This window comes from Oncorhynchus tshawytscha, linkage group LG05 (genome assembly GCF_018296145.1).
Source record: "Oncorhynchus tshawytscha isolate Ot180627B linkage group LG05, Otsh_v2.0, whole genome shotgun sequence".
Lineage (NCBI taxonomy): Eukaryota > Metazoa > Chordata > Actinopteri > Salmoniformes > Salmonidae > Oncorhynchus > Oncorhynchus tshawytscha.
Window position 1 is genome coordinate 23515007 of NC_056433.1, and position 12600 is coordinate 23527606.

The window sequence follows — 12600 nt, forward strand, 5'->3', positions numbered from 1 at the left end:
GCTTTTGTGTTACCGAATGAGGCAGGACTCATATTCAGACCCACAAAGCCTCTCACCAGGGTTATACCAGGATAGGCCATCCATCCATACCATCTCTGCCTGCCTGCCCAAGTCAGCCTTCCAATCTTGTGCTGACTTTGGGGGGGACCGAGGCCAGAAGCTGTAATCCCCAGTTCTCTATCCTCTTAATAGCTGGGATTGGAAACCATTTGTCTGTCTCTAGCGAGGGATTTTTATAGAATAAACCTCTGTAGCTGCCTTATCGTAACTTAATACTGATTTTAACAGGGGGGAGAGTTAGTCTGCCGCTGCCTGACATCTCTCAAAAAGCTTTGAGACTGGAGCTGGCAATTATAGATTACGGTAATACTGTGTGAAGCAGTCAATGTGTCAGTGGGAAAAACCTAGGTGTTTTTCTGTTCCGGAATGGTGTCTGATCTGATGCGCTTGATGCCCTCTTATTTCCCAGGCCTATTCTCTTAGCTCTGAAGAGTCACGCAACACTTTGATGTTCTTCTGGTCATGCCCTCAGTCCCCTAGTGGTGTTTTGGTTTGGTTAAAGTACTGTACTTTTACGGGATCAATAAAATATGAAAACCCAGTGACGGAATTAATAACACAATATCTAACTTATAACAGCCTTGGGATCCTGAAGACTGCCAATAAAGTAGTAAACAGATCTAAGCACCATCAGTTGGCCTTGTGTCCTAGAGACCATTGTAGAGTTGTAAAACGCTTCTAGTAATAGTAAGCTACCTGCCAAAGGCAGTTAATTATAGCATATCAGAAAGTCTCGGGTGGAGCAACAAAGCTCCTCTGTAACTGCCTCTATCTTGAAACAGAATGTAAGTATGTCAGAAGGAAGACAGTGTTTTTTATTCCCCGCACGCCCGACTAGCATCACCACCCTGGATTGTTCCGACCTAGAATATGTGGACATCTATAAGTACCTAGGTGTCTGGCTAGACTGTAAACTCTCCTTCCAGACTCATATCAAACATGTCCAATCTAAAATCAAATCTAGAGTTGGCTTTCTATTCCGCAACAAAGCCTCCTTCACTCACGCCGCCAAACTTGCCCCAGTAAAACTGACTATCCTACCGATCCTCGACTTCGGCGATGTCATCTACAAAATAGCTTCCAATACTCTACTCAGCAAACTGGATGCAGTTTATCACAGTGCCATCCGTTTTGTTACTAAAGCACCTTATACCACCCACCACTGCGACCTGTATGCTCTAGTCGGCTGGCCCTCGCTACATATTCGTCGCCAGACCCACTGGCTCCAGGTCATCTACAAGTCCATGCTAGGTAAAGCTCCGCCTTATCTCAGTTCACTGGTCACGATGGCAACACCCACCCGTAGCACGCACTCCAGCAGGTGTATCTCACTGATCATCCCTAAAGCCAACACCTCATTTGGCCGCCTTTCGTTCCAGTTCTCTGCTGCCTGTGACTGGAACGAATTGCAAAAATCGCTGAAGTTGGAGACTTTTATCTCCCTCACCAACTTCAAACATCTGCTATCTGAGCAGCTAACCCATTGCTGCAGCTGTACATAGTCTATCAGTAAATAGCCCACCCAATTTTACCTACCTCATCCCCATACTGTTTATATTTATTTACTTTTCTGCTCTTTTGCACACCAGTATCTCTACCTGTACATGATCATTTATCACTCCAGTGTTAATCTGCAAAATTGTAATTATTCGCCTACCTCCTCATGCCTTTTGCACACGATGTATATAGACTTTTTTTAATCTACTGTGTTATTGACTTGTTAATTGTTTACTCCATGTGTAACTCTGTGTTGTCTGTTCACACTGCTATGCTTTATCTTGGCCAGGTCGCAGTTGCAAATGAGAACTTGTTCTCAACTAGCCTACCTGGTTAAATAAAGGTGAAATAAAATAAATAAATAAATTCAATTGGAGGGACAAGCACAGTCTTGTGTTAGAACACAATGTTAATTTTGTGTTGCCATTTTTTATTGTTTAAGTGAAAAATCTACATACATATTTAGTTACAATAAATTGTTGAGCACATTTGAACTATATGTATGTGCAAAGATGCAATGGCCTCAGTAGAAATGTGAATACATTAGCATTATTCCACTATTATACTAGTGTAACAGTATAACTTTAGACCGTCCCCTCGCCCATACCCGGGCGTGAACCAGGGACCCTCTGCACACATCAACAACAGTCACCCACAAAGCATCGAGCAAGGGGAACCACTACTTCAAGGTCTCAGTGCAAGTGATGTCAACGATTGAAACGCTATTCAGCGCGCACCACCGCTAACTAAGCTAGCCGTTTCACATCCGTTACACTAGACTAGCCAAAACCATTGACCAGACTATAAAGACATCATTGAAGGAGCCTCTGTATGTATGCAGAGCATCACATAGTGGTCTGCTCCTCCTCGTCTTGGAGAGGCTGCGTTCTGTTTCTATGGCAACACCCCTCCTCCTCATCCCTTTCCTCACGTTCACATCTCGTACGCAACCTCCTCTGTCTGATTCCCTTCTCCGAGGCAACGACCCCCCTGCACTGTGCGAGACCCGCAGCATCAATCTGACAGGAGGATATAGCAGGAGACGAGACAAGGACACTGAGAAAAAACATGGCGCTCATCCCATCTCAGGTGCTAAGGGTAGCCATTCTCCTGTCCTATTTCTCCATCCTCTGCAATTATAAAGCAATTGACATGCCCGCGCATCAAACATATGGCGGGAGCTGGAAGTTTTTAACATTCATAGACCTGGTAAGTGTAATATTGTTCTCTAGACCGGAGCCTGGTCATTCAGAAATGCTAGCACGTCATGGTATGATATGCTACAGACAGTCAGTGTCCTACCTCCAGTTGTTGATACCGCCCACCCTCAGTTGCGAAACGGGCCTGCTGTGTTATTAGGCTGTCAGCTACAATATGTTTTGTTTCTTCCAGCGCTGTACAGACTCCTCAATTTTTTGGGCAAGTGTTACGGTCATTAAAAGCTCACACCCACTAAAAAGGCCCCCCCTCTTCTCGGCTGCGCGCAAGTCAGTTGCCTTTTTTGTTGCAACATTGGAATCACATGAATCACAATTATTAAGGAACCATCCGTTGCCCGTGGGTACCCGAGATGATGTGATTAGGATAACGACATCCCGAGCTCAAATGATTCCCCTGTTAGATCACACAGCCTTTATTTTAAGAGAACGTTGTTTGGATAGTAAAAAACCTTCTACGAAAACACCCAGGATGTTTTCTTTATCTCACTGTCTGTGTTTTGCTCTTCTTTTTTCTAGGAATAGTTGCACTCTTGTTTTCTGAAATACATTTTCACATTTTGCTTACTCTATAAGTATATGTACGCACACACACACACACACACACACACACACACACACACACACACACACACACACACACACACACACACACACACACACACACACACACACACACACACACACACATATTTAGATCCTGATGTTCTGTCAGTTTTTCAACAGATGACTCATGTTTTCCACATTAGAAGCCCACTGCTGAGCCATTTTACTACTATTTTCATGGCAATGGCGCTAAATGCAATAACAGCAATAAACATGTTTTGTTATTGTGCATTACAACATCTAGTTTAAGCCTATCGTATAAATCCTGACAAAGTGTGTGTGTCGCGCGTGCATGAGCATGTTTGTGTTTACTATTTAGTCATGATTCTGTCTTTAGTCATGATGAATTACTGCCGTGATGATAAAAACGCCAATGTGACGTGAATATGCCAACCCCAGGAATAGTACTTAGATTTAGCTCCCAATTTACTGTAATGAAAATGTGCAATGTCCTACTACTTATGACGGATTCTCTCATTCTTCTGCTTATTAGTTTTATTTTTCTCAGGAATCAAAGCTACTCACCAATGGTGGAAAAAGTATCCAATTATCATACTTGAGTAAAAGTAAAGATACTTTAATAGAAAATGACTCAAGTAAAAGTGAAAGTCACCCAGTAAAATACTACTTGAGTAAAAGTCTAAAAGTGTTTGGTTTTAAATATACTTAAGTATCAAAAGTAAATGTAATTGCTAAAATATACTTAAGTGTCAAAAGTAAAAGTATGAATAATTTAAAATTCCTTATATTAAGCAAACCAGACATCTCCATTTTCTTGCTTGTGTGATTTATGGATAGCCAGGGGCACACTCCAACACTCAGACATAATTTACAAACGAAGCATGTGTGTTTAGTGAGTCCGCCAGATCAGAGGCAGTAGGGATGACCAGGGATGTTCTCTTGTTAAGTGTGTGAAAGGACCATTTTCCTGTCCTGCTAAGCATTCCAAATGTAACGAGTACTTTTGGGTGTCAGGGAAAATGTATGGAGTAAAAAGTACATCATTTTCTTTAGGAATGTAGTGAAGTAAAAGTAAAAGTAGTCAAAAATATAAATAGTAAAGTACAGATACCCAAAAAACCTATTTAAGTAGTACTTTAAAGTATTTTTACTTAAGTACTTTACACCACTGCTACTCACACCCCACTGTGAACAGATTTCAGTTCCACATCTAGTTTTGATACACATTTGGTTGATTTGTAAACTAATGTGAATTCAACATGAAATCAATAGAAAGTGTCACCATGTCATTGGATTTAGGTTAAAAGTTGGGTGAAGAAAATAACGTTTGCCTTTACTTTGATGATTCTTCGCAAATCCAAACACTTTTCCGTGTTGATTCAACCTCATCATATTGATTGTATTATTTTGAAATGACGTGAAAACAACATTGATTCAACCAGTTTTTTTTGCCCAGTGGGACACTGGTAGTGGGTAGTTTGCTCTGTTTTAGCTCTCACACAAATAGGGGCACAAGAAATGAAGGTAACACGATGTGAGGTTGATATGGATTGAGTTTGACATGAAACAGGCCTTTTGAATAACTGGTTTCGTATTATTCTATACGTCATCATCATGATTAAGTGTTGCTATATGAAGCAGTTATTATTAGAACAGACAACGAAGAAATATTATCACAGCAAAAGATGCCACTCGCTCGCAGGCTTTAGAATCAGACCTTACTCAGGGCGAATGGGATAGAAGTCTAGTGGAAAACTCTAGAAACCAGCCACGGTAGCCAGGCCTAACCTCCACGCCTCTGTCTGTCTACACTAATTCTGTTACACTTCACTTGGTTTAGGACCTTGGCTGCCTAGCTGTGATTTTAGCCTGTAGATATGCTTTCATTGGGTCTCAGTCATTCATTATTGAGTGTGGGGTTCAGATGTGGGTTTCCATCGAGGATACATGAGGAGCAGAACACAGGGCTGTCCAGTGGGTTGATACCACCAGTGAGATCTGGCCTTTGTCCACATGAATACAATAGGCAGAACAAAATGTCTAACCCCTGTGCTTGGAGGAATCAAATCATATGATCTGAAAAGTTTTGTTGTGGTTTAGCATAGTGCCTCTTCGGATAAAAACTGAGGCACCTAGCAGACAGATTATGAAACTGAGTCATACTTTTGGTTTAAAATGTTCTCTCACTTCCAAGTTGTTAGTTATTCAATTAATCAGTTTTAAAGGCCCAATGCAGTAACAATTTTGTTTTTCCTGTGTTTTGTATCATATTGTTCAAAAACAAACACTGTGAAAGTGTGAATAAATGTGATCAGAGTTATTTCCAGATAGTTGCTGTTTGAAAATACAATTTACACAGGACCTTCTAATCAGCAGGTTTTACATGGGCAGAGTTTTGACTTGCTAAAATGTATATTTTTTATTTCACCTTATTTAACCAGGTAGGCCAGTTGAGAACAAGTTCGGATTTACAACTGCAACCTGGCCAAGATAAAGCAAGGCAGTGCGACAAAAACAACAACACAGAGTTACACATGGGATAAACAAAAGTACAGTCAATAACAATAGAATATTGTATACGGTGTGTGCAAATGAAGTAAGGAGGTAAGGCAATAAATTGGCCAATAGTGGCAAAGTAATTACAAATTAGCAATTTACACTGGAGTAATATATGTGCAGATGAGAATGTGCAAGTAGAAATACTGGTGTGCAAAAGAGCAGAAAATGAGGGGATGAGGTAGGTAGTTGGTTGGATGGGCTATTTACAGATGGGCTGTGTACAGCAGCAGCGATTGGTAAGCTGCTCTGACAGCTTACGCTTAAAGTTAGTGAGGGAGATATAAGTCTCCAACTTCAGTGATTTTTGCAATTCGTTCCAGGCATTGGCAGCAGAGAACTGGAGGGAAAGGCGGTGTTGAAGGTGTTGGCTTTGGGAATGACCAGTGAAATATACCGGACGGAGCGTGTGCTATGGGTGGGTGTTACTATGGTGACCAGTGTACCTAGCAAAGACTTATAGATGACCTGGAGCCAGTGGGTTTTGTCGACGAATATGTAGCGAGGACCAGCCAACGAGAGCATACATGTCACAGTGGTGGGTAGTATATGGTGCTTTGATTACAAAACGGATGGCACTGTGATAGACTGCATCCAATTTGCTGAGTAGAGTGTTGGAAGCTATTTTGTAAATGACATCACCGAAGTCAAGGATCGGTAGGATAGTCAATTTTACGAGGGTATGTTTGGCAACATGAGTGAAGGAGGCTTTGTTTGCAAAATAGGAAGCCGATTCTAGATTTAACTTTGGATTGGAGATGCTTAATGTGAGTCTGGAAGGAGAGTTTACAGTCTAGCCAGACACCTAGGTATTTGTAGTTGTCCACATATTCTAAGTCAGAACAGTCCAGAGTAGTGATGCTAGTCGGGTGTGCGGGTGCGTGCAGCGATCGGTTGAAGAGCATGCATTTAGTTTTAATAGCATTTAAGAGCAGTTGGAGGCCACGGAAGGAGTGTTGTATGGCTTTGAAGCTTGTTTGGAGGTTTGTTAACACAGAATCCAAAGAAGGGCCAGACGTATACAGAATGGTGTCATCTGCATAGAGGTGGATCAGAGAATCACCCGCAGCAAGAGCGACATCATTGATATATACAGAGAAAATAGTCAAACTGGTCGCGATTCGAAATGGTCGGTGATCTGTTTGTTCACTTGGTTTTTGAAGACTTTAGAAAGGCAGGGCAGGATGGATATGGGTCTGTAACAGTTTGTGTCTAGAGTGTCTTCCCCCTTGAAGAGGGGAGTGCAGCCAGTTGCTGCGGGTGGTGCAGAGCTGTTGGCCGGGGTTGGGGTAGCCAGGTGGAAAGCATGGCCAGCCGTAGAGGAATGCTCATTGAAATTCTAGATTATCGTGGATTTATCAGTGGTGACAGTTTTGCCTGGTCTCAGTGCAGTGTGCAGCTGGGAGGAGGTACTCTTATACTCCATGGACTTTACAGTGTCCCAAAACTTTTGGGAATTAGTGCTGCAAGATGCAAATTTCTGTTTGAAAAAGCTAGCCTTTGCTTTCCTAACTGAGTGTGTGTATTGGTTCCTGACTTCGCTGAAAGTTGCATATCGCGGGGACAATTCGATGCTAGTGCAGTACGCCATAGGGTGTTTTTGTGCTGGTCAAGGGCAGTCAAGTCTGGAGTGAACCAAGGGCTATACATTTTTTGAAAGGGGCATGCTTATTTAAGATGGTGAGGAAAGCACTTTTAAAGAACAAACAGGCATCCTCTACTGACGGGATGAGGTTAATATCCTTCCAGGATACCCGGGCCAGGTTGATTAGAAAGGCCTGCTCGCAGAAGTGTTTTAGGGAGCGTTTGACAGTGATGAGGGGTGGTCGTTTGACAGCGGACCCATAACGGACGCAGGCAATGAGGCAGTGATCGTTGAGTTCCTGGTTGAAAACAGCAGAGGTGTATTTAGAGTGCAAATTGGTCAGGATTATATCTGAGGGTGCCCATGTTTAGGGATTTGGGATTGTACCTGGTAGGTTCCTTGATAATTTGTGTGAGATTGAGGGCATCTAGCTTAGATTGTAGGACAGCCGGGGTGTTAAGCATATCCCAATTTAGGTCACCTAGCAGTGCGAACTCTGACGATAGATGGGGGGCAATCAATTCACATATGGTGTCCATGGCACAGCTGGGAGCTGAGGGGGGTCTATAACAAGCGTCAACAGTGAGGGACTTATTTCTGGAGAGATGGATCTTTAAAAGTAGAAGCTCAAACTGTTTTGGCATAGACCTGGATAGTAATGACAGAACTCTACAGTCTATCTCTACAGTAGATAACAATTCTGCCCCCTTTAGCAGTTATGTCTTGATGGAAAATGTTGTATAATTGGGGATGGAAATGTCAGAATTTTTGGTGGCCTTCCTAAACCAGGATTCAGACACGGCTAGGACATCAGGGTTGGCGGAGTGTGCTAAAGCAGTGAATAAAGCAAACTTAGGGAGGAGGCTTCTGATGTTAACATGCATGAACCAAAGGCTTTTACGGTTGCAGAAGTCAACAAATGAGACCTCTTGGAGACACACAGGGCCTGGGTTAACCTCTACATCACCAGAGGAACAGAGGAGGAGTAGGATGAGGGTACGGCTAAAGGCTATGGTCGTCTAGTGCGTTCGGAACAGAGAATAAAAGGAGCAGATTTCCGGGTGTGGTAGGATAGATTCAGGCCATAGTGTACAGACAAGGGTATGGTAGGGTGGGAGTACAGTGGGGGTAAACCTAGGCATTGAGTGACAATGAGAGAGGTTGCATCTCTGGAGGCGTCAGTTATGCTAGGTGCGGTCTCCGCATGTGTGGGGGGTGGGACAAGGGGGCTATCTGAGGCATGTTGAGCAGGACTAGGGGCTTCACAGTAAAATAAAACAATGAGAGCTACCCTAAACAACAGTATACAAGCTAAAATAACAAGGTAAAATAACAAAGAGCGTTCCAAACCTCTCTGCCAATAACAGCTAGTTTTCAGGTTATAATGTCCCTCCAATTAGGCAAAAATTATTTGATTGTGTGATAAAAACAGCTGCATAGAGCCTTTAAGCCAAATAAGTGACCATATAGAGCATGTCATCTGTTTTATGTTACACACACACACACACACACACACACACACACACACACACACACACACACACACACACACACACACACACACACACACACACACACACACATACACACACACACACACACACACACACACACACATTATATAAGTGGCATAGCTGCAGTGCCAGAGTGCAGATCCTCTCTGCCACAGAGTGTCAGGTGATGCCCAGAGGAGGCAGGTGTGGACAGAGAGATATTATGTCTGGCTTTACATACTGTCCCCTTCCCTAGACCACCCAGTACTTATGAAGGCCCTCTCTGCACCTGGCCAGCACACTACACAGCACATGTAAAGAGGGCTAGGGGGAGTGTAGGACAGTGCCTAATGTCTTTGCTAAGTAAGACATGATGCATTACTCTACTCTCCTGTCAGCCTCTGCTAACTGTGGAGGTAATTAGGTTCCTAGACATTACATTGCTTCCCATTAGTCTATATAGGGCAATACATGTTGGATATGTTCTGTCTTGTAATTACATTATGCTGTAGTATGTACATCATCACTCCTATAGCTGTTAAACTTCTAAACTGGTTCTGTATCTCTCTTGTTCATGCAGCTTCCATATTCTCCTTCCCAGACTCCCTCTGTGCTCCACTATCCCAGCTGCAGACATTTGAGTTGTGTGGAGCAACACTTTATAACCTGAGCTCCAGTCCAGGAATTATTGTAGTTGCTCCTAAGTGCCTGCAATACAGGGCAGGGAAAGAGCCTGTAGAAATATTAAAAGGGTTTTATGCTTAGATTTTGGCATTCATTCCCTGTGAGAGCTCTGTTTTCCAAACCCCTTGCATTTGAGATAAGTGAAAAAGAACCTGGAAGGCATTCGTTTTTTGCATAGCCTCAGGCTAAACCTGCTGCTTACAAAGGCAAAAAAACTAAGTCAAAGATATAAAGGCTGCGAAAACGCCTGAGAAATGAAACAGCTGTCTTGTGTGTTAGCTAGGTGTCACACTAAATGCTGTTGCTGGGCACTACCGTGTCCTAGAACCAAGTTCTGCAACGCAATTTTTGGATCGAAAAGATAATGCTGGTTCCTGGTATCCGAAATGAAACATTGAATTAAATGAGAATGAAAGTCACACTTTCCAGTCTGTTGGGTTTTTGCTGTGGCGATAAAGACACCCTGTTATGTTCTCTAGCTCTTAATTTCATGCTAAAATAATCCCCACCGCTGCCACAGACTGCTCATAGACCCACATAAAATGACATATGCTAGTTTAAGGGGATAGACATCGAAAGTATGAGGTTTATGTAATTGTTCAGTTGTTATATAATTATTTGTATTGCTATATAAAATATGTATTTTATTGCGTTTTAGAGGACACCTCAATGAACTCCTTTTTGATGTACATATGAATGTTTTATAGATATGCTTTTTGGGATTCATATGCTTCCCATGAATATAATGTGATATTCATATTTAATGCTACTGTCCTCTTGAGAGATGACGAACTCTACTGATTTTGTGACCCAAAATAATCTCCGGTTCACCTCTCCGGATTTAAATTGTGTTGTAAAATTCTTTGTCCCGTGACACAACTCCTGGATCAGCTATTCTGCTTAGAAAGAGTGACATGATAATGTCTAACTATTGTGTAATCTGTTGTGGCTGCTCTTATCTCTAAGAACACATCGTTTTGTCCTCGCCTTCCCTGCTCTAGGTGATCCAGGCAGTTTTCTTTGGCGTGTGTGTGCTGACAGACCTGTCCAGACTGCTGACCAAGGGCAGTGAGAACCAGGAGCAAGACAGGCAGCTTAGGAAGCTCATTGGCCTGAGGGACTGGATGATGGCCGTGCTGGCCTTCCCCGTTGGAGTGGTGAGCGATAGTCACGACACAACACTACAGTAGGCCTGGAGCGTTGGAGTCTGCTCTCAGATCTGATTGTGTTGTACCGCTAACTCAACGACCATTGAAGTAGACTATACTGTACAGCACAACCAGATCTGGGACTATGATAGTTTCCCTTTTACAGTACACCAACGAGGCACAAATTCACTGAGAAAGAAGCAGAAGACACTGTAAATGCTCTGTATTGTTAAGAACGGCCTTTCTTACTCTGACAGTCAAGATGCTTGAAACCACTGATCCACAACAACCATATGTTTCCATTCTCGTTCCCTTTTCAAGAATCATTCATGGATAGAAGAAAGATATTTGAAGAAACAGCTAATGTACCGGAATATGTGCTTCATTGCATTATTGTTATTTAATGCAAGTAACCTCAGTGCAGCATACAATACTACAGCTTCACTGATGTAGAGTACAGTGCATTCGGAAAGTATTCAGACCCCTTGACATTTTCCACATTGTGTTACCTTACAGCCTATTCCCAAAAAATGATTTATACACAATACTGCATAATGACAAATTAAAAACAGGTTTTTATAAATTTTTGCAAATTTATTCAAATAAAAAACAGAAATATCACATTTACATAAGTATTCAGACCATTTACTCAGTACTTTGTTGAAGCACCTTTGGCAGCGATTACAGCCTCGAGTCTTCTTGGGTATGACGCTACAAGCTTAGGACACCTGTATTTGGGGAGTTTCTCCCATTCTTTTCTGCAGATCCTCTCAAGCTCTGTCAGGTTGGAATGGGAGTGTAGCTGCACCAGCTATTTTCAGATTTTCGATCGGATTCAAGTCTGGGCTCTGGCTGGGCCACTCAAGGACATTCAGAAACTTGTCTTGAAGCCACTCCTGCATAGTCTTGGCTGTGTGCTTAGGGTCCTTATCCTGTTGGAATGTGAACCTTCGCCCCAGTCCTGAGTGCTCTGAAGCAGGTTTTATTCTAGGATCTTGCTGTACTTTGCTTCGTTCATCTTTGCCTCAATCCTGACTAGTCTCCCAGTCCCTACCGCTGAAAAACAACCCCACAGCATGATGCTGCCATCACCATGCTTCACCGTAGGGATGGTGACAGGTTTCCTCCAGACGTGACGCTTGGCATTCAGGCCAAAGAGTTAAATCTCAGTTTCATCAGACCAGAGAATCTTGTTTCTCATGGTCTGAGAGTCTTTAGGTGCCTTTTGGCAACTCCAAGCGGGCTGTCATGTGCCTTTTACTGAGGAGTGGCTTCTGTCTGGCCACTCTAACATAAAGGCCTGATTGGTGAGGGGTGCAGAGATGGTTGTCGTTCTGGAAGGTTCACCCATCTCCAGATGGTCAGGAACTCTGACCATCGGGTTTTTGGTCACCTCCCTGACCAAGGCCCTTCTTCCCCGATTGCTCAGTTTGATCGGGCGGCCAGCTCTAGGAAGAGTCTTGGTGGTTCCAAACTTCTTCCATTTAAGAATGATGGAGCCACTGTGTTCTTGGGGACCTTCAATGCTGCAGACATTTTGAGGTACCATTCACCAGATCTGTGCCTCAACACAATCCTGTATCGGAGCTCTTCCTTCAACCTCATGGCTTAGTTTTTGCTCTGACATGTACTGTCAACTGTGGGACCTTATATAGACAGGTGTGTGCCTTTCCAAATCATGTCCAATCAATTGATTTTACCACATGTGGAGTTGTAGAAAGTTGTAGAAGGATCTCAAGGATGATCAATGGAAACAGCATGCACCTGAGCTCAATTTCGAGTATCATAGCAAA

The 12600-nt window shown here is 42.9% G+C and overlaps 1 protein-coding gene across 2 annotated transcripts in view; it reads left to right on the plus strand.

The window, feature by feature from the left end:
- The first annotated feature begins 2410 nt into the window (after nt 1-2410).
- aig1 (androgen-induced 1 (H. sapiens)) overlaps nt 2411-12600 on the plus strand; it is a 61413-nt gene continuing 51223 nt past the window's right edge. Inside the window, exons 1-2 of one of the 2 annotated variants that reach the window (XM_042321708.1) lie at nt 2411-2766; nt 10661-10816. In XM_042321708.1, coding sequence (XP_042177642.1) covers nt 2626-2766; nt 10661-10816 — 297 coding nt within the window. In that variant the 5' untranslated portion in view covers nt 2411-2625. The remainder of the gene's footprint in view (nt 2767-10660; nt 10817-12600) is intronic. The other variant, XM_024420142.2, reaches the window with a different exon arrangement.